At 42.2% G+C, this 25202-nt stretch overlaps 3 protein-coding genes across 4 annotated transcripts in view; 1 reads left to right on the forward strand and 2 right to left on the reverse strand.

Annotated features, from left to right (window-relative positions):
* The window catches only part of LOC101989511 (mediator of RNA polymerase II transcription subunit 12-like protein), a 224414-nt gene that overhangs the window by 2436 nt on the left and 196776 nt on the right, over window positions 1-25202 (forward strand). The window lies entirely within an intron of this gene.
* Gpr171 (G protein-coupled receptor 171) lies at window positions 2572-3667 on the reverse strand. The gene has a single exon (XM_005344027.3). It carries the CDS (start codon window positions 3665-3667, stop codon window positions 2708-2710), a length of 960 nt encoding a protein of 319 aa, XP_005344084.1. The 3' UTR covers window positions 2572-2707.
* P2ry14 (purinergic receptor P2Y14) overlaps window positions 16870-25202 on the reverse strand; it is a 48190-nt gene continuing 39857 nt past the window's right edge. For both annotated transcript variants that reach the window (XM_005344026.1, XM_005344025.3), the window contains exon 2: window positions 16870-18290. In XM_005344026.1, the coding sequence (XP_005344083.1) occupies window positions 17250-18266 (1017 nt within the window). In that variant the 5' untranslated portion in view covers window positions 18267-18290 and the 3' untranslated portion in view covers window positions 16870-17249. The remainder of the gene's footprint in view (window positions 18291-25202) is intronic.

Below are 25202 nucleotides of genomic sequence, written 5' to 3' on the forward strand. Positions count from 1 at the left end.
ACCTATGTTCTAAGCTATGAGCCCAAGCAGTTTGTTTATTACTTAACCAATGAAATCAACAGATTGATATATGACACTCCCACATCACTTTCTTTCTTTTTTTGCTCAGCCAGTTCTCATATACCTCTAGGACCACCTGCCCAGGGTGGCACTACCCAGGGTGGCATAGCCCCTTCCACATTAATCATTCCTCAAGAAAATGCTTGTACACTGTGGGCCATTCTGAAAAATGAACCCACCTTGTGTCACATTGACCAAGGAGGGAGCATGAAGGGCTCCTTGAGCAGAGATTCAAAAATTGTACTGAGCATTCTCTTTCATGGCTGTTTTGATCTGCTCACCAGAGCGGAGGCTGTGGGGGGGAATGTTGTTCTATTGTGTATGCATCCTGATCGCCTGTAACCCGGCAAGAATGTACAGGGTGTCAGACATGTCGTAATGATTGGAGTTCCTGTCATGGATACTTTCCAGAAACTGCTGTTAGATGTTTCTTTTTAAAATATAGACAGTTAGTGCTTTTTAAATTACTTTCATCAGACCAAGAATGTATTTGTGAACTTATACACAGCACTTTGAAACTAATTGTTGAAGTACAAAAATAATATTGCAATCTAAGAACACATTCATCCTCCCTCCCTCCTTTCCTCCCCAACCCCCTCCTGTGTGTGTGTGTGTGTGTGTGTGTGTGTGTGTGTGTGTGCACACACTTCTATAAAATCTGTACAGGCTTGTAATACTTCTTTCTCAGATGCCTCCGCTCCCATGTGTGGTATTTCAGGCATGTGCTACCACATCTAGTCCAGAGTCACCATCACTCATCACTATTGCAATGTAGTCCTTTGTCCCTCCCTCCCGTTCTCACTCTCTTCCTCTTCCTCTTCCTCTTCCTCTTCTTCTTCTTCTTCTTTTTGAGGTAGGGTTTCTTTATGTAGCCTTGGCTGTCCTAGAACTACCTGTGTAGACCAGTCTGGCCTCAAACTCACAGAGATTCACCTGCCTCTACCTTCCATGTGGATCAAAGGCATGTGTGTGCCACCCCGGCCTGCCTGATTGCCTTCCCTTCCTCCCTTCTTCCCTTCCTCCCTCCCTCCCTCCCTTCCTCCCTCCCTCCCTCCCTCCCTCCCTCCCTCCCTCCCTTCCTCCCTTCCTTCCTTCTTTCCTTCCTTCCTAGATTTATTTATTTGATGTGCATATGTGTGAGTGCTTGCATGTGTACCATCAGCATACCCGGTACCAGAGGAGGCGAGAAGAGGGTTTTGGATCTGCAAGTGGAGTTACAAGCAATTGTGAGCCTCCTGATATGGGGTGGGGACTGAACCTGGGTTCTCTGCAAGACTAACAAATGCTTTTAGCTGCTGATCTGCCTCTCTAGCCCATTATTAACTATTTTATGTGGGTTTTTTTTCGTAATGTTACAAATACACACAGAAGATCTGCCTTTGGTAGCACATGTCTATAATCCTGGAATTTGGGAGGTAGATGGAGGAAGATCAGGAGTTTAAGATTATGTGTGGCTACATAGTGAGCTCAATGCTATATACAGCAAGCTGTAGGAGGTCATGGTGTCCTCCCCATCCCCTACCCCCAATACATACACGCACACACACACACACAAGAAGAGAGAGGGAACTAGACCAAAACACAAACTCAAACCTCATTCATGCTGATCAGTACTTTTCTGATTTTCCTAGTAAGTTTATTCAATGCCATGCCTCACCTGGGTATGTATTAGCGATAGGGAGGATGTGCTCACAGCTGGAGTGACTTGTAGTTTGTACTGCAGATTCTTTCTGATTAATTGGCCATGTGTCTAGATTTAAGAGGTACCATGATCTGATCTAGGTTATGTTCCTAGCATGGCCTAGTGATGAGTCCTTGTCTCTACTTTTAAGATTCTTTGGCTAGTCTTCTATTTCTAATACCTTTGATGTGGATTTTCACTTCCAAAACAGTCAACAATTAACATAATTTAACAGCTCCCTCGTGTTCTTAAAAACATACCCCATGTATTTGCAACCCCCTTCTAAAATTAATTAGGAATAGGGTCTCATTTTATAGACCAGGATGGCCTGCAATTCACTAGCCAATGCTAGTCACAAACTCATAACAATCCTTTGACCTCAACCTCCAGGATGTGGAATTAACCACTGTGATCCCAGTTCTGTCACTGTTAACTTTTTATAACTAAAAGTTGTTACTGCTGCAAAAAAAATCAGATGTTAAAAGTAGGACTACTGAATGGCGCATTTGCTGACTTTCAAAGTGGTAGGATAAAAATGAAGACAATGCGGGTATTTTGATGTCTTTATTTTTTAGGTTGCGGAAGACCTTTAAGGTTGTGTTGCTGACAAGTTTCCTGGCAGCTTAGATGCAGATTAATTGGCATGTTTTCATCAAGAAGTGAGTTGCAGCCATTGCAATGAGTCTCAGAGTCTCTGCCCTGGCTCTCCTCACTTTGGTCATCCAGGTTGACCTTGGTTCAACGTGCTCTGGTAACTTCCTGTGCAGATATTTGGGCTAAAGAATACCAGCTACTGTGTGAGGACAGGGCGGGTTTGTATTGAGAAAAGGACTTCCCACAGGAACCAGTCCGTGTTTGCTAGCCATCAGCAGCTTTTATCATTAACTATCTTCTTTTATCTGTGAAAACTATGACCAGCTTTGTGGTTCAGTAGGAAAGCAGGGCTGGTCTGCGAAACCCCGTGTTTTACACGTCACTTTCACATCTTGAGTTTTCTTTCTGAGCCTTAGCCTTTTTAGGTGAGGCAAAAGTCTCAGTGACCTTCAGTCGAAATGCGCTCGAGAGATGATAGTACAGGACTGGATCAAAACACAAATTGGACACAGCCAGGAGCAGTGTGGCCTCTTTGGCTTTGAAGAGGGAGATCCTAGTTGAGCAATCAGATATGACCTCTGTCTGGCTGAGGGTGTACGGGATCCTGACAGCGTGGTACGGAACAAAGCAGATGATGTAACTGACTGTCACCAAGAGAATGTTGGCTAGAGCCGTCTTCACGTTTGCACAGTCTGCGTTGTCTCTGTTCCTGTAGAGCTGCCGAATTACAAGGAAGTTGGATATCAAAATGATGGCTGAGAAATTTAAGAATATTGCCACACATATAAAATTTGTCAGCAGATGCCAGTTTCTTCCAAACTCCTTTTTGAACTCCATGCAACCTACGTTTGACTTTTCTTTGATGTCCTTGATGGGAATCAACATGTTCGGCACCATTATGAGAAGGACCATGAGCCACACGACAGTCGATATCATCTTTGCAAATCCGGGTTCTTGTATTCGGTATATTCTGCAGCTGTGTGTTAACTGAAGACAGCGGTCAATGCTGACAAAGGCTAAGAAGATGATAGAGAGGTACATATTGATGTAGATGAGGCAGGCTGTTACTTGGCAGTGGAATATCTTTAGCTTCCAGGGTGCCACACCCAAGTCAACAACAATTTTTACTGGCAATGCCAGAGTGAGCAGGAAATCAGCTGTAAGCAGGTTGATTAAGTATATGCTCACACACCTGTGATTTGTGGTTTTCTGTATAAAAGCCCATGTTGCAAAACAACTTCCAATGATTCCAATGAGGAAAACTAAATAAAAAAAGTATGTAAATGGTTCCAAGTCACTGTAAACGGGACAGAACAGTGAACTATTTGTCATCTTCAGAGATAAGCTTGAGTTCAATATTTAAAAATAACCGTCCACGGCTCTGTTAAAAAGAGTAGGAGGGAGATGTTAGTAACTAAAATTAGGAAATACTTTTTTAAAAGAAACATTTGTACTCAAAATGTCATGGTCTTTCTAGTTCTTAGGAAGAGTTTCACTGGGCTAGTGGGTACAGCTTAAATCGTTCCGAATTCTCCATTGTCTGATTTCTGTGACTTTCAGGATATCCCAAGTAAATTTGCTCTTAGGAAGGGATGTTTTTGACCTTGTGGGTTTGTGTTGCATGCTGTCTGTGACCAGTTGAGGGTGAAATTTCTTTGCAGAGGAGGTAAGTGACCAGAGGTTCTGGGAAGTAGAGAGAGGAAGGTCCTGTGGTTTTGTCTGAAAAAAGAGTTCAATGTAGCTTTCTGCTTTCTTTTTGTAGGTTTTGTAGCTTATGGTGCCAGAACCTAGGCTGGTTGGAGAAAAGAGATGACAGTAAATGGAACAAAGGTTTTTTATATGGTTATTTTGAAAGCAGGCCCTGTGTTTTGAATCCTCTTAATAGATTTTTAGAAATAAAAAATTTTGTCTCTTATTTTCAGTGGGAGGAGTTGAAGGGTGAGGCTCTGGTTCTGAACTGATGCCTACTATCCCTCTCATTGTGTTCCGGTTTCATAATGGTATACACCTGTAAAGCCAGCGTTGTGGCCTCCAGCCGTGTGTGCCTGGTGAACACCGTAAATGCTGAACATCTTCCAGATTGAATTTAGTTGTCATTTTTAAGTCTGAGTACCCATTGGATATTTTTTTTCTTATATTACGCTTGCTATGTTAATGAAATTACTTTCTTCTGTTTCTTTTTACTTTTTAAGATTCTAATGGAAAAAGTTGTATTGTTGGAGTTTGACAGGTACTTTGTTGAACATAATGGCTGTAACTTTTTCTATGAAGTGTTTTTAGTAGGTCTGTGAAAGTGAATCTTAAAAGCTTCTAGAACAGGGGTCTATGTTTATTGGTTACAACATTTTTCAAGAATGGGTCCGTTGTACCTGTATTAAAACTTGTACGTTGATTGGACCTGCTGGTACTCATTTATAATCCCGCCACTCAGGAGGAACTCTCGTTTAAGCTCTTTCTTGGCTCAATGGCAAGGCCAGCCTGGTATACGTGAGACCTTGTCTAATCTAAAGCAAAACGGAGCAAAAGCCCCTTCTAACTTTCATAGTAGAGAACCACCACAATCGAGCCTGATAACGACAATAACGGTTTGTCATGCTCCTTTCAGGTAGAGAATACTGGCTTGACTTGTGGGCTCGAGTTAGACTGAGCTCCCTCTGGTGTGGTCTGGTCTCGCAACATGTTTAGGAACACACGTGGTACATTGTGTGATGCCTCCTGATGTGGGCCATCCATTTTCGTATTAACTAAGATTCCTTTTTAAGTGAAGCCAAAAATACCACTTTCATAAAGCAAATCTATGTGGAATTTTCTGAACGTCCCGGAAATCAGACAGTGTAAAACCTGGGCTTCTCAGTCTCCACGACGATCCAACTTTCACACCCCAAAATAGCTAATGATACAATGTGTGCCTTTAAAATTTATTTGTTGTTATTATTATGCTTGTTCATGTGCATGTGGAAGTCTGTGGACAGACAACTCTGTGGAGTCCGTTTTCTCCTTCCACCTTCTCCGGAATTCTGCAATGGAACTTAGGTCCACTCACGCACCCAACTTACACCTTCACTCCTGAGCCATCTAATGGCCCTGCCATGTTTATCTTGGAATGATGCAATGATTGCAAGTAAGCTGATAAGGGAGATGTCTGTCTAACTGTCTTAAGTGTTACTTAAAGGTTACACGCTCTTCCCTTTTCCCCACAGGACTTAGGGCTTTTGGGGTTCACTGGTACTGTCATTCTGTACCAACCAACCTTAATGAAAATGTTAAAGCATTTACTTTTTATTTTTGATGACTACCCATTTTTTTTAATAGTGCATTTTATGAGTTCTGTTGTGTGGTTGCTATAATCTGAGGTATACCAAGCTAAAATCCATTGCTTGGAGAGCTGGCAAATTACAGAGCCAAGAGTGCATCTCAGTCATATTTTAGAAGCCATAGTAATGTCAATGGAGGTTCTAATGTTAATGATTGGTGCTCTAAAAACCAATCCTTACCTGAGGGTTATGTGGCAGGAATATTCTTAGAAGTTTTCACATAAAACAGCTGCAGTAAACTTCTTAGTTTTAACTTTCTTCCCAAGCACTCTAGTAATAAGAGAAGTATAGACAGAATGTTTTGCAGTGTAATCTTACTGTGTATGTATGTGTGTGGTGTTTATACACGCATAAATACACATACATTTAAAATATCACTTTAGGTCTTTTATGTAATTTCTGTACACTGTCAAAGTTATCATGAATGAATATTCCCTTAATATTCCTGGTGTCTGTCTTTGTTTTCAGTGCTGGGTTTGAACTCAAGGCTCCTGCATACATAGCATGCGATTTTCTACCGATCTATCCCTCCCTTAATCCGAGTCTCAGTTTAGATTGTTTGAGTCTGCACTGCCTGTGAATAAGTCCTACCCATCTCTATACCTAAGCATGTGGTAGAACTTTAGAATTGTGGCACTTTTAACGACGGGTGGATTCTTTTCTGTCCTCAAATCAATTGAGGAGACTGCAAAGTGCCCAAGATTTCCGCAGCTTATTGGAGCAAGATGAGGATCTGTACTTGCTGATCTCTGGACTCTGAGCCTCTCTCCTTCTTCCTCTTTGTGAGTCCTGCCTACAGACCTGTGGGAGACTCTTCACATCTGAATTCACGCTAGGCTTCTCTGACTTCCTTATAGGCATTTCTGATGTTGCATAGTGATAGAAAATAGTAACTTGTTTCTGTAAGTGCCCTATTGCTTGAATAACTATATGGCAAACTCTCGTTTTATCAGTAAGACATATGGTAACGAGAAGAATTAAAACAATTTGTCTTGATTGGTATTCTCTGTATTTATAACTGACCATCTATTCCAGAGTGGGGTAATTTACTTCATATAGTTACAATGTAACTGATGCTGTAGAGTCCTGAGTGCTTGGCATTTGCTTCTTAACTGTGTCTAGATTGCCATGAAACAACAGTTTCTCAGAACTTAGCATATGTTGATCAGTAGGCAGAATTGTATCATAACAACGTCCCAGGCTCTCTATCACAAATCTCAGATACAAGAGCTTGATAAACTGTGGCAGTGGTATCTGTGCAAAGTAGGCATACTCAGCTATGTTCTAGCAAAATCCAGAATGGAAATTAAACGTCTCCTTGGCTCCTTCTCATAGATGGCTCATTACTTTGGGGATAAAACAAAAGAGAACAAAACAGAGTAGATTTTCCATGGGAGCCACGGTAGACATGCTTTGAAATGTGCTAATGAAGGCCTGGTAGAGGAATGTCTGGTCATGACCTGCTGGGAAGATACACCATGGCTGTCCATATAGATCTAGTTAGAAAAGTGACTAGCTCAAGCTGTCCCCGCCTGGATAATTGGTCTGATTCGAATATATATATATTTAAAGGCAGATGAGGCCAAACGAGAACAGAAAATGCTGATAGGAGTCCAACACTGAAAATCATGACTTTGGTTCCCATGGGAAAAACTGAATTAGTTAGCCATTAAAAAGGACTTACCTGGTGGTGTCCTCTGAGCCAGGCCTGGGTCCGGGTCCTCAGAGAAATGTGAGCTGTTTAGTTAGCCAGAGTGATGGCAGTACCATTTTGCAGGGTTGTCTGCTGAACTAAAAATTTCCTTTCCTTTTTGTGTGGTTTTAAAATGTTACAGATTGACGTAGATGAAACTGTGGTTTGCAAATGGTTTAAGCTGTTTGAAAGTCTCCTGAGGAAGTTTTTTTTTTTAAGAAAACATTTTTTTTCTATCTTAAGTAACTTAATTGTCAGTTACTGTTTTAGAGAAGATATTTTTATTTATCTATCATAAATACCTTGTCTGCTTTTTCTTTTATTACTAGAAGTACCCCCAGACTTGTCTGTTTTATAATAGTTTAAAAAATACCAGTGTTAAAGTCTTGAAGATGATGCTGAGTTTATGACATAAGACAGTAAGGCATGTCACAGATACTTGTTTAGTATAACCATAGACACCGGCATTTCAAAGGTACAATTAAATAATATTGTTGCAGCTTATATTCTTGCTAAGATATCTGTTAATTTAAAAATTCCCAATACAGTGGCCAGTAGATATCTGTAGTCCCAGCATTTGGGAGGCAGAGGGAGGATGGAGGGTGAAAGCCATAAACTTGAGGCAGCCGGAGGCAGGCTGGGCTCTGTCGTGAATCTAGGACCAGTCTAGGCTATCATGTGAGACCATCTTAAGAAATTAACACAAGATAGGATCTGATGGGTTGTGGTTTACTTTGTTATTGTTGTTAATTCCAGAAACATACTTTTCTACATTTATTATTATTATGTGTGTGGGTGTGCATTTACCCGTGTGTCATATAGCATGTTTGTGGAGATACATGACAACATTAAAAAAATCAGTTTTTTATTTCCACCAAGCAGGATTGTACTCAGTTTGTCTGACCTGGTGGCAAGCACCTTTATATACCTTGAGGATCTTGCCAACTCCATTTTAGAAAAGTCTTGAAAGAAAAAAATAAAAGAACATCATTGGAACAACAGAGAGATGGCTGCCATTCTCCCTTTTCTTTGGTTTATGTAATTAACTTTTCCTATAGATGTAATTGTGCATATGACTTTTGAGTTATTCCTTCATGAATGTATTACATGTAAACCAGGGAGCTGGCTCAGCAGGTTACAGTGCTTGCCACCCAAGTCTGACAGCCCAGGTCAGTCCTGGGAACCCGTGTAAAGGTAGAAGGAGAGACCCACTCCATAACCTGTCCTCTGAAAGGCACATACCACCACAATACACGCATATCCACACTCATATACACACATCATTTTAATAGTGCATTAAAAAAAGTTAAAGGATGTATTTCATCTCTTTTTCAAGTTACGAGACTAAAACAATCAGAAAGTATTTCTCAGCTTCACCCCAACAGCTTAAAGAAATGAGACATGCATTTAGAAATTATACCTTATGTTGCAAAGTTAGCTATTTCCCTACAATGGCATTAACTAGTGTCTGAACAGAGCCTAACTCCGAGGTTGTAGCCTGTCCAACAACTTGCTGGTCTGAATGAGAAGTTTTGCCTCATTAGTGATTGGCTTTATTTTTCTTTCATAAGAGTAGACCCCTAATCCCTTTAGCCAAGGCCTTGAGTTATTAGAGCAAGGCTAGCTTTTATGAATATTAGTTTCTGGCCCCAAACATATTTTGATAAATACATTTATTGTGATAAACATAAATTTTGTTGTGAGAGACCTACCTACCTACTGTCTGTCTATTATCTATCGTAATGAACGTGCTGGTGCACATTTAATCTGTAAGTGCCAAGCTGTGGCCTCCGTAGGAGAGACATTTGCAGGAAAGAGACTTGAGGTAGTCAATCAGAGCTTTTATTCCCTGGGTCTTAGTGTGAGGCGAAGGGAATTTACAGGTGGAATTGGTTGCAAATTGGGTAGGGAGTGGTTTTAGTGAAATAGGAAGGAAAGCTGGGATAAAGGTTTCCTGGGGAATTTTTTTTTTTTATTTTGGGTAGGTGTTTTATCTGTTTACTTCCTTGTTTTAGTTTAGGTTTAGATGACCAAAAAGTATAAGCAACTAACTATTGTTAAAAATCTAAGACTAGTGTTTATGCTTGGGTTGCCAAATGTGAGCAAGCTAACGTTGTGTTGGTTCTTTGTCTCTGAACCTCCTCCCTGAGCAGTACAAACCGATCTGTTTGATTTTGTGTTTATGAGATAGGATTTTGCCACATAAACCCAGAGTGGCCTCAGGCTCATAGGAATCCTCCTGTTTGAAGCTCTCCACTGCTAAAGTTACAGATATGTGTCACCATTGCCTGGCAGGAACCAATTTTGTTATAGTGAAACCAAATTTTATTTTTTCATTTTTGGTTTTGTTTTGAGACATGGTCTCCCTTCATAGGCAGGCTGGCTTGAAGCTCCACATCCTCTTGCCCCCGCATCCTGAGTTTGGAATTAGCAGCCCATCTGCATTCTCACTTTGAGAATAAATTCTGACTGTCTGAGTTGCGGGAGAAAACGTCTTCCTCTATTGGCCTTAGTAATTTTTAAATTTTGAAAATTTCATACATAGGAACTTTATCTATATCATTTCATCCCTACTCTCACTCACCCTGTGTCCCATGTTCATCTCAAATTCATGATTTCCTTTAATAATTATTTTATATACACGTGTGTATATATAAATATAGGCTGCTGAACCCATTTGGTGTTGCTTGTAGCTGTATATATTCAGGGCTGATTGCTCCGGGTTAGACAGGTCATCAGGAGGTTCATCCCTTGAGAACACCAATTCTTCCTTGTGAGCCGTCACTACTGGCCGGTATTTCTGCATCTGGGGATGGCGCCTTGGGATATTTCCTCCACCCACATTGGCGTGTCACCTGGTGGTGTCATTGTGAGTACAACTCCCTTGTCATATACTGAAGACACTGTCTCCCGGCGGCTGTCCTGGTCCTCTGGTGCTCCTGTTCTTTCCAGCTCCTCTTCTGAGATGGTCCCTGAGCCTTAGGTTAGGGGTTGTATTGTAGATGTATCCACTGGGGTTACACACCCCACAGTGTGCGGTTAGGAATTGTGCCGGTGGGTGAAAAGTAGCAGCCGTAGGTTCTCCTCTAGAGTCCACGACCTCATCACCTAGGCACATTGACTAGATTTATAATACCAGGCATAATTTTCTCCTATTTAGTTAGCCTTAAATCCCATTAGAAAGCTTTATTTAAACATCTCTCAGTTGTAAGTGCCACTATTTCACCCTTAGGGATATCTTCCCCTGCTGGCCAAGTTGTGGTTGGTAGGTATCACAGCCGAGGAGGACCATTGCTTATATCCCTTGGCAGCTTGCACAGCATCTTAGGGTACTTGAGAGACAGGGAGACTTTGGGGTCAGTCCCATCTGAGTTCCTTTATTTCCTATTTCTCAACTGTATGGTGTCTTCAGCAGTTGGGTCTGATGTTGAGGTTCTGGGAGACAGCCAGGGGCAAAAGCAATAACCTGTATTGTTTTGGGGCATTTCTTTCACTTTAGCAAAGGACTAGATGGGAGGTTCCCTTCGCTTGACACTGCAGTTTTTGTTCAATAGTCTGTGTCTCTTGTGGGAGGCATTATCACCCCAAGCGCCATAGCTTCATTCAAGCTGTATGAGTATTTATGTATATGTACATGCACATTTATGTATCGTATATATGGGGTTTTTATTTTCTATTTTTTTTTATTTTGGTTTTTGAAGACAGGGTTTCTCTGTAGCTTTGAAGCCTGTCTGGGAACTTGCTCTGTAGCCCAGGCTGGCCTCAAACTCACAGAGATCCACCTGTCTGTGTCTCCTGAGTACTGGGATTAAAGGCGTGCGCCACCACCTGGCATATATATTTATTTTGAATTAGACATAAAATACTGTTTGCCTGTGGCTTTAAGGGAACATCCTCAGTGCTATGTGTCACCCTCCCCTCCTCTCCTTTCTCGGTTCTGTTTGTATCCCCACCTCATCTCCCTCTCTTAGCTTCCCTCATCACAGCCCCCGTGTTCTCCTCTCCCTCCTCTAGAGCTCAAGCTCGAGATTCTAAGTTTTTAATGCAGAGGTTTCATCTCAGTTGCCTGAAGCTCCTTCTGCCCCATTGAGGGTCAGTACTTTTCAGGTCGTAGCTTGCTAACGTTACAGGAAGCTGCATGTCACCACTAACCCACTCGTTCAGAAACCCAAGTGGGAAGAAATGAGGTAAAGGTATTTTCCCCTTATTTTGATCACGGTGATACTTTAGTTTAAGAAATGATATAGTTATTTTTATTTATATTTTGTATGTATAAAATGATAATTTGCCCCACAAATTGATTTGTGGTTCCCTATGCTATCCATAGCATCATTGAAAAATTATTCAACACAATTTCCAGATAATAATATTTTTAAATTAAAAAGATTTTGAGAAATTTGTATGTGAGTCCTCTGTATTGTTTCTGTCCTTCCCATAACTCCTGTTATGTCCTCCCTTCTTTCACGGTCACAGCCTCTCATTTTTAAATTATCATTGTTACATATGTGTAGACAACCTACTGAGTCTGGCCTTGCCTGTGTGTTCGTGCCCAGGCCTGACCTCTTGGGATTGGGGGGTTTATGTGGGAGCATGCATGTGCCCGGACCAAAGCCGTCTCAGCGGCCAGGGAACCTGTAGCTCTTCGTCGAGGGGTGGGACCTTGTGGATTTACCTTAGCCACACTTGCACATCAGCTGTTGGTGTTAATCATGTTGGACTTATTTAGATAACCATGCCGTTTAGAGTTCGTAGGTGCCCTTCCCCTGTGACATCTAGGGAGCGCTATTTAGCCACAGGTGTCCTGGTCCTGCGGCTCCTGTATTCCTTCCCAGGTGTTCATTGCAGACACGTCAGTTGTGACTGGGCTTGCCGCACTCACTCTGCAGTTTGACCAGCTGTGGATCTGTGTAGTGGTCTCTGTCTGTTGGAGAAGAAGACAAGCACGTAGCTTTTCTGATGGTGGCTGAGAACTGTAGTTATCTGTGGGTGTAGGGATAACTGTTTGGAATGCAGTTAGAAGTGCCATGATTTTGGAGAAATGATGGTAGGTTTTCCTTGAGGGTGTATGACCTCTCCAGCCATGGGTAGTTGTTGACTAGGTTTACAATAGCAGGTGTACATTCCTTCCCAGTAAGAGGACCTTAAGTTTGGACAGCTCTTGTTTCTCTCTAAGATGAAGGTACCAGTGTTGCACTATTATGGATATCTTTGTGGTCCAGTCATTGTTGTGTTTTGTGGGCTTTACAGCTTAGAAGGTCCATGTATTACACCCTCTGATCATACGAGAGCCAGTCTTTAGGAAGGAGACTTCCAGAAGGTCAGTTCTAGCTGGATCATTCCAAGTCCTGTATCCCAAGTGTATTTTCAGTAACAGAGTCTTATCTTCAGCTTTTAAAATTTGCCTTTTAGGGTTCTTCGCATCAGAAAGAAAGCAATGATAGTGCAAAGGGTCAAGGGGGAAAGATGAAAGTCACAAGTACAGGCCCAGTTGATAACCTTAACCTCAGGAACAATGTATTGTCCATACAGACAACAACCTGCTATTTCAGAGAAATCCCTGGCTGGAGATGATTCTGTAGGGGCAATGTTTGTACAGTTGTGGGGAAGTGGGGCACTGGAAAAACTGCCCTCAGTGGGGTTCTTAGAAATGGGGTTTTGCCTGTGTTCAGGGGTGAAAATCATGAAAGCAGTAGTGCCCTAGTCTGCAAAGGAACAGCGAGCTGCTGCGTCTGGAGCAACCTGACAGGAAGTAAGCGTCTAGGCAGTAGTCTAGCTACAAGAGAAACCTTAGTAAATGTTAATGACAGCACTCTTAATCATATGTTGTCATTATTATGTTCTGACTGTAAGTTTCCTTGCTGCTTGGGTCTGAGTACATTTCCTGGTTTGGGTTTACTGCTTTTTATTTCCATATTGAAAGATCTTCTAGGATAAAACTACTGTCTACAGTCCTTTCTCATCTTAAGGCATGTTTTTTCTTCAACTTTCTTCACCAGAAACGTGTTTTATACTAATAGGTGTATCTCAGTGACATACCTGCAGCCCTCAGACCTCTCTGATCGCCTCATCCATCATGGCTACACTGACTTTTTTTGCTCTGTCCTTCGCTGTTATTATCTCTGGAGCTGGTGAACAAAGTTAACCCGTGGGAGCTGTTCACAATTGCAGTTGCATCCGAAGCAAAAGGAATTTGAGCTAATTTGATACTTTTGATTTATGTGACCACTCACTTACGAGCCAAGTTGGTGCTGCTGCGTAAACAGTGTAAAAAGACAGTCACGTGTAGACAGTTCATAGACTCATAGCCATACAAGAAGAGAGAATAAAACACCCGTCGATTCTGTAGTCCCTAATTAGAACTGTCGGTGTTGAAGGTGTGCATGTGTCTGTATGCGGGAGCCAGACAATAGCATAGGATGTTTGCTGTCACTTTCAACCCTATTCCTTTCTTCCTTTTAGGCATGGTCTCTCCCCAAAACCAGAGCGGAGGCTGGCCTTGAACTCCTGACCACCCTGCCTCCTCTACCTTCCAAGTGTTTAGATTGCAGTGTGAACTTGTGTGTCGGCATAGACAAACTTTTTTTTAATGTTTTTTTTGCAGGCATGTACTTTTATAAAATTGTAATCCACATGCCATCAGACTGGCCCAAAGGAAGTAGTGACCTTTCACTGATGATCTCACAGTAGTACTTCCAAACAGATGCCCACATAGAGATGCACACCTAAAAGATCACCCATGCCAGTTTTGGAAAGTGGGGAGGCTGTGATAATCTGTTTGTAATCGGTATAGTATCTCTTTAATTTTGTTTTTGATATTATAATATAATTACATTTTTCCCTCCCCTCAAACCCCCATAAGACAGCAGTTCTGTGGGTCGAATGATCCTTTCACAGGGGTTGCATAGCAGATACCTGAATATCAGTTAGTTACATTACGTTTCATAAAAGTATCAAAATTACAGTTATGAAGTAGCAATGAAAATAATTTTCATAGCTGGGAGGTCACCACAGCATAAACTGTATTAAAGGGTCGCAGCGGTAGGAAGGTTGAGAGCCACTGCCCCACGTACCCTTTCCTGATCTTCAAATTCACGGTCTCTTTTGTCATCAATCTGTTATATGTGTTTGTATACACGTATATAGTCCTAAGTATAACCTGCTCAGTCCCTACAGTGCTGCCTGTGTGTCTGTCTTCAAGGCTGGCCTTTTGGCGCTGGGCAGCCTTCTTAGATGACAGTTTTTGTAGCGAGTTTACTAGTTGGCATACCCCAGTGTCCAGGGTTCTGGTGTGGCTTTAGGTGGGGGCTGAAATAGGCCTTCCGTGTAAAACCAGGATTAGATTTGAAGCAGTTTTCGTCTGCCTGCTGTGGTGTAAGCCTCCAATCTTAGGCGTTCTCGCACATCTGGAGTTTACATGGTGACAGTACCCCTCCCAGAAGGTTTCTTGAGGATGAGCCCGGGGTTTTCTTTCACTGGGTCAGTTCTGATCTTGTTCCATCCCAAGTTGTGACAGCTGGATTCAGGCTGGCTGCTTCATTGCCTAGTACTAATTCACCTCTGCTAACTGTATGGCTCAGAACCTAAAAAGTGGCTTTCTCAGAGGGAAATGTTTCCTTGTGTTGCTAGAAAAAAAGAAAAAAGAAAAATGAGGGTGGAGGCTGAGGAGATAAACCAGAAGGTGAATGCTATTTTTTTTTTTTTTTAAATTGCATCATGAAATTTGCCGGCAAGTGGAAGAACTAGAAAAAAAAATTATCCTAGTAAGGTATCCTGGCCCAGAAAGACAAAAATGGTATGTATTTATAGGTGGCTGTTAGTTGTGAAGTCGATGATAACCAAGCTACAAGAACCACGGAAGGTAGATAAAGAGTAAGGGTCTAGGGAGATCAGGTAGATCTTGTCAGGAAAGGGAAACAGAAGTGGGGGATCAAGTGAGAATGGGTGGGAGAAAGGGTTGTGGGAGGGCGTGTGGGGGAGAGAAAGTTAAAAAGCTAAAAGTAAGGGGCATTTGAGGGCTAGTATGGAAAGAGCAGAACCTTTCTAAAACACATGCATGTATGAAGGTAATCTAAATTGCCAAATTATAGGGGAGACAGAGTCCCAACTGGTCATTTCTTGTCACTAAATGAAGCTTCCAGTACCAGGATTGGGTGACAGCTAATCTAGTTATTGGTCAAATAGACCCCATGGGAAACCTAGGCTGTTGCCAAGACTACAGGTTGCTCTCCACCAACTGACAGCAAGGCCTTATTGCTGAAGACAACACCTACACAACTCACTGAGCAAGAGAGATTGAACTGATGTCTCCATAGAGCCTTCACCCCTATGGTCCAGCGTCTTTGGTACAGAAGGGTACTCTGCACAGCCTCAAAAGAGAAGTGTTAGCACCAAGCCTGCCACCAACCCTTTACCAGTGATGCACGGCTTGCAAGATATGCTAGTATAGTGGTGGCACGAAGCTTGTGAGAGGAACCGACCAACAGTTGATTTGACGTAGGCCCAGCAATGTAAAGGCCCCATAATTTTGCATTTCCTATAAAAGTGAGGCAGCAGTTGGCTAGAGTTAGAAGACTTGAGTCTTGGAGAGGCACAAGTTCTCAGCTCACTGTCCTCTTTCCCATCACTGTTGACATTGCCTTCTCTGCCGCCTGAGCATCTGTGGGCACCCGGTCGTAGCTTCATCTACAGAAGCACCCGTATCGTGTTCCCCATAGCCTCTTTAGCTACTGTGGTGTCTGAAGAATGCTTAGGTTAACCCTCTGTTGTCAGGGCTCCGCCCTGTTGTTTCTAGATGTTTCCCTGCACCTAATAGTGGCTCTGGCACGCAGTAATTGTTACTCTGCTGTGATTTCTAATCCCATTATCCCCCTGACATACCATTTCCTAAAATGCCTTGCTTTCCTATTAGTCATGCGCCTTAGCATAGTGGTTACAAAGACATGCTTGGTCCCACAGGGGAAGGTGACTTTGTATTGTGGAGAGAAGAGGATGGCGGCGGTGGAAGAGATAACCACGTGACTCAAGCTTTACTTAGTACCTTTCCTCACTTCTTTCATTTGCTTCAGTAGCCTAGTCGGGGGAGGTTTGCTCTGGCTGTGGGAATTCTGAAGGGTGATAAACACAGTCCCCTTTCCATCGCCGTGTGCATTTAATCCAACACGTATAGCAAGCTTAGTCCTCAAGATCTGACTGAAGATCTTGGGGAGTTTTGTTCTTTGTTGATTTGACTGATGACTGGAAGCATGGAGTTTCTGGGCAAGTTGGAGAATGTTGTCTAGCAGCACAGAAACGTTCCTGTTTCGGTTTAGGCTGTGTTTGGTCTAAAGCTTTAATAAGACACAGCGCATATGAAATACTCATTTGGGAAAGTCAGAGACAAGTAGAATGTTTCCGTTTTCTGTGTAACCACCTTCTTTGCCCTGAAGTGTGACTAAGCACACTGTGCTGAACCAGGTACGGTTGTGAGGAAATCTGGGGGTGTTCCTTCACACATTGATTATTAATAAAAAGAAATCCCTGATGGTTTCGAAGGCAACTTGTTTATTGGTACACACAGAATGTAAAACATTAAGTAGATATGAGCATTAATAGAAAAAGATATTTAGGAAGAACACCTGAAAGATTGGGTGTCTCCTAGGAAGCAAGGTAATAGCAGAGAAGGGTTTAGTTTTGGTTATTTGTAGACCACATGCTATTCCTCCATTTATTTGATATCTAAAAAGTGATGTGCGAAGACTTTCATTTTACATGGAAAGTTGGAGTTTTATTGTACTTATTGTTTTGAACTTCATACTTCCTGCCGGATAATATTGGTAGATAGGTTACTTGTTGTCAAAAGCATGCATTTTACCTATACTTCTTAATTGTCATATAACAACATGGACAGTACTCGGAAGGGCATGGGAAGTCACAAAGTATCTGTGCTTTCATGAACTGTATTTCCCCTCTTGGTTTTGGATGTGTCTGTGTCATTCTGGACGTTTAGTGAGATGTGTAGCTTCTTATTTAAGACTTCCCTAAATGGCTGGCATAAGAAGAAATAAATAATGGGGTCCAGACACACGTTTGCTGCAGAGAGTAGCAGAGTGAATTCCTTCACATAGAGCAGGGTTTCCTTTGACTGGCAGCTGTAATGAGCCTCCGTCTGACTCTTTGTGTAAGGGATTCTGGCAATGTGGTAAGGTACAAAGCAGACAAAAAATACAAGCACAATGCTGAATATGTTGCGACTGGACTTCCTTTTGACCGAGATGGAATTCCTTCTGGACTTCAGGTGAGACTTGAAGATTTTCCGCGTTATAGCCGTGTAGAAGATGATTAATAGAAGAAACACAATCCAGAAAATGCTCACGAAGGCATAGTTAGATGCTTTGTGCCACTTCTTCCCCAGCTCATTTTTGAGTTCCATACACTGTATTTTCGTAATCTCCTTGACACTCTGGTTTGTCAGGATGATGTTCGGGACAGCAAGGAGAAGCATGAGCATCCAGACAATCACAGATACCAGTTTGCTGTAGTTCACTGACTGGACGACAGAAGTCAAAAGGGGCTTTACAATTTTATAATACCTGTCAAAGCTGATGAGCCCAAAGAACACGATGCTGACGTACATATTAACGTAGAAGATCACGGCAGAGACTCTGCACACAAACACATTCACCTGCCAGGGACCGAGGCCTGAGTCGCCAAGGACTTTGAAAGGGAAAGTCAGGCCCATCAGAAAGTCAGCCACTACGATATTCTTGAGATAGATGATGAAACTCTTAGAGCTGGGCACATAAAAGAATACCCAGCCCGAGATTCCATTGAGGAGGATCCCTGTGATGAAGACCACGCAGTACAACACAGGAATGATCTGCTGCGTGATCAGGGTGTTCCGGGAGCAGGGCTGGTTTGGAGGGTCTGTGGTGGTTGAATTGGCCATCTCGTAACTTCTGGAGGCGAGGATCTGGGTAGAGAAGCAGACTAGTTACTTACAGTACAATTTACAGCCTTCACGTCATTTGTGACTGATAGCTGATAGTGGAGGAACGTGAATCTGGTGAAACCCGTCAAGATTTTGAAGCATTTACTCCCTCTTGTGGAGTTTTTATCTCCCTTCAGATGGAAAGCATGGGGCGAGCTCTCATTAGCCCAGAGGGTGGCATTTTCCTCCACACAGTGCTTTCTTCTAGGTCTGAGGAAAGACTAATTTGAATATAGGCTTGAAAAGTAGCAACTTAAAGACAGTATATTTTAATACTGTATTTATATTGTAATGTCTACTATTAATATTGTAATGTCTACAATAGTTTGTAATGTGTCAGTCTTCTCTCTGTATACTAGATAAGATGATGAACTCATAAACTGAGCCTTCCTAGCACTTTGGAAGAGTTGTTGAGGTGGATAGGTAAAGAAACTCACAATGCATATGTTTTTGACATAAGACAGTATCTTAAAAACATCTACACTTACACTTTAGCTGGGATTTTTAATAATTAATGAGTAATTTTTTAAAACTTTTTAAGAGATTTATTTGTGCTTCATGTGTATGAGTGTGTTACCTTCCTGCATGCATGGGTATCATGAGTGTGCAGTGCCCCTGGAGGCTGGAAGATCTTGGATTCCCTGAAACTGGAGGTACACAGACAGTTGTGAGCTGTCATCTCTGGTGTGAAACAAACTGGAGTCCTCTGCAAGAGCAGCAAATGGCCTTTATGACCTGTGCTCCTTCTCTCCTGCTTGGCTGAGTCATTTTGAAAAATTGAGCCTTTGTATTTTCATTGAAAAACTGATTGCAATATTTTCATAAATCAGAAAATCCAATGACAAAAGTTCTACAGAAAGTTTAAGCATGCTTCCCAAACTCTCTTCTCAGTTAGACCTGTCTAATGAGTTGGTGTTAGCCACAAGCGGCTTCCTAGAGTTTTTTCTTTTCTTCTTTTGGTTTTAAATGTCAGCAGTGCTTCCTGAGGGTGGGTGCTCTGTAGGAGTAAAATGTTCACCAAATCGTGCAGACGGGATGAAAAAGAAAGTGCGATATCATTATATTTGCAAAACATGTTGAGATGACAAATTTAAAAGAAACGTTTCATTAGCTAAATGTGTAGTTAATCTTGATTGCAGTTTACTTTAAAAAATACAGGACTCAATAGAACATATTTGTGTTTATTCGTATCTGTGTGTATGTACCAACCGTGGTTAAGGATGAGGAGGCTGAAGTTGGGAGGAGGGATGAGCATAGGGAAATGGGGGAGAGGATACAATTACATTTTAATTAAAATTCAAAAAGTCAAAATTAGAACTAGTGAGATGGTTCCTTGGTAAGGACGCTTGCTGCCAAACCTGATGACCTGATCCCTGGAACCTGTGTGATGAAGCAAAGAACTGATTCTGCAGCTCTGACCTTCATGTTGCCTGGGTGCTTGTGTACACACACACACACACGTACACAAACTCACACACATACATACACATATACACACAATCATACACAACCACACATGTACATATATTCACACACATACACATATATGCATAGACACACATACTCACACACACATACATATACACATTCATACACACATATACACACAGACTCTCATCCATACACACACACACACACACACACACACACACACACATACTTACATGCTAAATTTTTATTTTTTAAAAATAAAGAAAAGCCAGACTTACATTTTATGGTTCTTAGTATGTAGGTTTGGGGCAGCACTGCTAGGTAACTCCAGAAACTTCTGATGCCCTGTGTATTATTTATGAATGGGAAAAGCTTTGATGTAGGGCAGCAGAGGGTAGACTTATTCAGAAGGGTATCTCATGCCTACAGGGCCTGCTTGCTTTTCAGTGTGCGCCTGAGAATCTTCAGGACCTGCTGGCAGCCCCTCAGGCTTCTGCCTTCCTCCTCCTGCCAGAGTCCTGACTCAGTAACCTCCAGTTCTGGGAGTCCCTCTATAGCCTGAGTCTCTGCACCCTTCACTTCTGCTGTACGGATAGGGTCCCTCTACTTCTTTTTGTTTCTTTTGTGTGTACTTGTTTTATTTTCTTTCCCTTACCCGTTGGATCTTCACATAGACTTTGTCTAGAAAATTGATTACTACCTTCATAGCTGTCAGGCTTCTCTTCATTATTGATTTGTATGCTATTTTCTTTAAGAAGTTTTACTCTCCCACACTGAGCTATGATTGGTTGAATGTGTGGTTACGTGTGTGTGTGTGTGTGTGTGTGTGTGTGTGTGTGTGAGCGTGCCTTTCTCCTGTCGCAAGGCTCATCTCTGGCTGTTGTGTTTCCTTCAGAAGAGAGCCTTGTATTTAGGGCATTAAGCAGTTGAGATAATTGTAAGATAAACACCAGACATGCATTACCCCTCTCAGAATACTTGCATCGAATCCGTAGTTGTGGGAAAGAGATTGCTGAGGACAGTGTGTTCCTTAGGCTACAGATGTATCTTGCTTATATTGCTGGTGCCTGGCAGCATGTTTCCTACATAGTTGGTGGCAGACTATGCCAATGAAATAGGGAAATGTAAGAAGGAAGGATTATAGCTATGCAATACTGAATCCAGTTGTATTCCATATAAAAAGTAAAATAGGACCAGCAGCGTACTGCTTCCTTCAGTGGAATAACTTTTTTCCCTTTGTATTTTCTTTTCATGTGTCTTATGGTAAAACTAGAGATACATCTTGTTACTTGATCCTGCCAATATATATATTTCTTGTGCAAGAAAAATTACTTAAAGTTACTTCCCCCATAGAAGCTTTTATTCACCCTTCCCCCTCCAGCCACTGCTGTGTGTGCTTGGCTCCGCAAATGAGTTTGCTGCCTTGATGGTCTCTTATGTTCTTACACGTATGTTATGGCTTCATATATTGTAAGTAGCATTTGTACTACTATAAAAAAATACCTGAGATTGTTGTAATGGGAGCAGCGGGGCTGCGTCCCCGGCACCCAGCCGCCCGCATGGCTAGCTTTACCCGAAATAATTACACGGAAACTATATTCTTTTAAACACTGCCTGGCCCATTAGTTTCAGTTTTTTATTGGCTAGCTCTTACATATCGATCTAACCTATTTCTAATAATCTGTGTAGCTCCACAAGCTGGCTTACCAGGAAAGATCTTAACCTGCGTCTGTCTGGAGTGGGAGATTCATGGTGACTCCTTGACTCAGTTTCTTTCTCCCAGCATTCTGTTCTGTTTACTCCGCCTACCTAATTTTATGTCCTATTAAAGGGCCAAGGCAATCTCTTTATTTAACCAACGAAATTAACACAAGCCAGAAGACTCTTCCCCCATCATGAGATGATTGATTTACAATAAGAATAGAGTCACTTTGACTCATAGTTTGTGAGGCTCCAGGTCATGGTTGTTTGGTCTGCTGATCTGGACCTGTGGCTAGGCAAAGGAGGGAAGAAAAAGGAGAGACTGGGATTCCATTGTCTCCATCCAGACCTTGACGGATATTTCAGTATTTATCTACCATCTTCCAGTAGTTTCACTCTGGGCATACGCCTTCAACACATGGCCTTTTAGGGACATTCAGCATTCAAGCCATAGTTGATATTAAGTGGTTAGTGACAATGAGCATCTTTTCCATGTTTTCATTGCTTTCAATAACTTGCCCCCTCAGTTACAAGAATTTTTGTTTGAAAGCCAGCTTCCCAGAGCTTGAGTGAATTAATACTGCTGTTTTCCTGACTTTTATTTGGTGGCCTCAGTCACCATCCTCTTAGCTACAGTGGTGCAGTGCTCATTTATTTTTGGGATTATTTTGAAGTTGTGTATACAATTTTGAAGAAGAGAGAGTTGAACTGCGTGATATATAATTATGTAATGAAGCAGAATTTCCCTGAAATGATTTAATGAGTGCCAGATTCTTTCCCTCTTAGGTTCTAGAAGTCAGTATAAATAGAACGGTAACACATTTCCCTGAAATGATTTCATGAGGCACCATTCCCTTCTTTGTAGATGCTCGTGTAAAGTAACTTTCCTGGTGTCTTGGGACTTACACGGATGTGCCAGTTGTAGTATGTCTGATTGTGAACACCCCCGACACCACCTGCCATGGTGGAAAAAATAGCTGCTCTGTGTTCCTGTAGGTGCAGAGAGCCCGTGCTCACACTTGTAGGCAGTGCCTCCTGGACCCTCCCTTTGACCTGACTTGGAGGGGTCAAGTGGCCTTGGTAATGGAATGGGAACAAGTATCTGTGATTTGTTTTGTCTTTCACCACACACTTGACAGTGGTCACAGGTAACTGTCTGCCTGGGCATGGAATCGCCTGAGACCCACTGCTGCTGGAGGAACTGTCTTCTTTTCCTTTGCCCTATGTTAATATGCCAAAAGGCTCACACCAGGCACACCTCATCCTAATATAAATTGTAGAACATTATCGATAACAGCTTTAGACCTCTTAAACATAACAACTTTTAAAATATTGTATGGGATACATCTGTGGGTGTAGCTAGATCAAGATTGTGTCACCTTTCTGTAGGGTGGATCATTGATCAACTTCAAAATGCGTGACTGTCTAGGAAGACACCTATGAAAAGTGAGTTCCATACTGAGCCCAAAAGTCAGGAATATCTGTTGCATAAGAAATAGACAAGGTCACATCTCTGATCCGGGAAACAGAGAGGCTAACTACAGATCTTTACCTCCCCTCCCCTCCAAATCTAATCCCCCAGTTTCATCCCTAGCTTTGCAGCAGACCACCTGTTGAGGCCTCCCTAAACCCCCTTCCCTCCTCTCTAGTCTATTGTACAAATCAAACCTCTCTCCCTGCTCATGGCTTTACCCGAACCACCAACACCAGAAAGCAATTAAGTCTCCCTGGGAAACCACAGGCCTTTTCAGCCTGGGAAGCAAATTGGCTCCATCCCTCCATGTCCAATCTCCTAGTCTAATGTCCAGAATTCTAGCTGGCCTTTTGCTATGGCCTTACCTTACTCTGTCGTCAGTACCAGGGTACAAAGTAGATCCTGATGTAATACCCTGCTTTCTTCCTTCCTGTGGATCCCTTTAGGCCCCCCACATCCCATCCCCATTGTGCAGTGTCAGCTCTCAATACCCAGAAACACATTTTCCCTAGAACCTCCCAGTTCTCACACCTACCAGGACCTTAGAAGCATTTCCTACCAGGCAAGACACAGCCACCACACTCTTAAGAACCAGAGAAAACAGAAACCAAGGAACCAAACACCCACCCAACAAAGACAGGACCAGTTAGCAGCACCTAGAGTTTCACACTACTGTATTAGGTATCTCAATTTTGTCTCTGAAGAAGAGAAATGATTCCTTCATAGCATTTTGATAACACATACAATAATACGTTACTATTTTAAAATAATGTTTTGTTTTACAGAAGTGGTTAAGCCCAGTGCGACCTCATCTTTGATGTGGCCTACATTTCATAATTTGGAATTTTGTGTTACAAAAGAAAAATGGATTAAATTCACTGTGTGTCATGCAGTTTGTATTTCAAGAAAGTATTGCTTTTAGTTTTGCTTTTTCTCCCAGTGACTTGTAGTTCCAGCTCTAGGGGAACCCAACTCCTCCAGCTGGTGCCAGCATTTTTGTGTGCTGCACGCAAGCACACGCATACACGCACAATTACAATGTATCGAGTATTTTTGTAGACTTTAAATAATGAATAAATGTGCCACTCAGAGATCGCTGGGCCAGTCATCCTGCTGGACTCCAGGGCCATGGGACCTCACTGTGGCAGGAACTCCCAGGTGAAGTGTCTGTGTTACAGCCTGAGAAGCTAGCCCAAGTGAAACCAAAGGCAACCCTCTTCTTATAAGACAATGCACAAAGCCCACACAGCAGTCTTCCCGTGGATTGTTTAAACCGGAGGTAGCTCTGTTCCCCTGTGGCAATGCTTGGAAGGAAGGAAGGTGCTATTGCATCTAGTAGGGAAGGAATGCAGCTACATAGACCACAAGATGTCAGCAAAGAAGAGGCTTGAAAATCAAAGAACACAAACATTAACCCTGTGATTTCCTGGCAAAAACCACAATAAATTCTTTAAAAGTTCTATCCTAAACGCTTCATAGCCAATACACTCAACATGGTTGCTCAGTTTTACAGAAGAGTTTTGACCATCAAGAGTTACTATAAGAAAAAGAACAAACACACAGGCCGAGATATCTCACAGTTATGCAGACTGACTTGCCAAAATGTGTCCTTGGGACTGGAGTGATCACTCAACACAGCAGTAAGAAGAAAATATTGCTCACACAATAGTAGACGTGTGTACGATTTTGAATTTTCTGAAGAGCATTTCCCACTTCCCTTTGATTCCTCTCTCTCAATAATATGCCTCTTTCCTTTGGTGTCATTATTCTAAGTGGTTTCCAAGGAATTTTATGTTTTTAGAAACTTTATAATATTGTTTTAAAATTATTTTAAATTAGCAAATTTAACTTTATGCCTCTTAAGTCTGCCCTCAGTTTTCTAGCCTTTCTGGGCATTTTGGAACTCACACCTTGACCTTTGTCCCAACTTGTCCTGCCCAATATGGTGACTCCTATGATGTTATGAATGGTCATCTCTGCTTCTGAGGCAAGACAGACCGTGGAGTGTGACAAGTGACTTCAGGGAAGAGGCTTGGCTTGCCACACTCGGGTGTCGCAGAAAACACTTCTACTTGGCTGCCTGCATGGTAGCTGTTCCAGCCGCACTGCCCCCTCCTCATGGCCTCCGTGCGTCTTCTGCAGCTCAGCCAGCAAGAAGCCAGTTTTCACCCTTGCCCAGGAGGAGTCCTTGCATTTTTACTTTTTTCTTACATGCTGAGGATGTTCACGGCTTAGCACCACATACCCCAGAAGCCACCGTGGATCTAAATTCTCAGTCCCTTGTCCTT

Source organism: Microtus ochrogaster, chromosome 1, assembly GCF_000317375.1.
Source record: "Microtus ochrogaster isolate Prairie Vole_2 chromosome 1, MicOch1.0, whole genome shotgun sequence".
NCBI lineage: Eukaryota > Metazoa > Chordata > Mammalia > Rodentia > Cricetidae > Microtus > Microtus ochrogaster.

What these genes read in the sequence shown, in the direction of transcription:
- Gpr171 (XM_005344027.3), bottom strand. Translation starts at nt 3,667, where the DNA reads ATGACAAATAGTTCACTGTTCTGTCCCGTTTACAGTGACTTGGAACCA.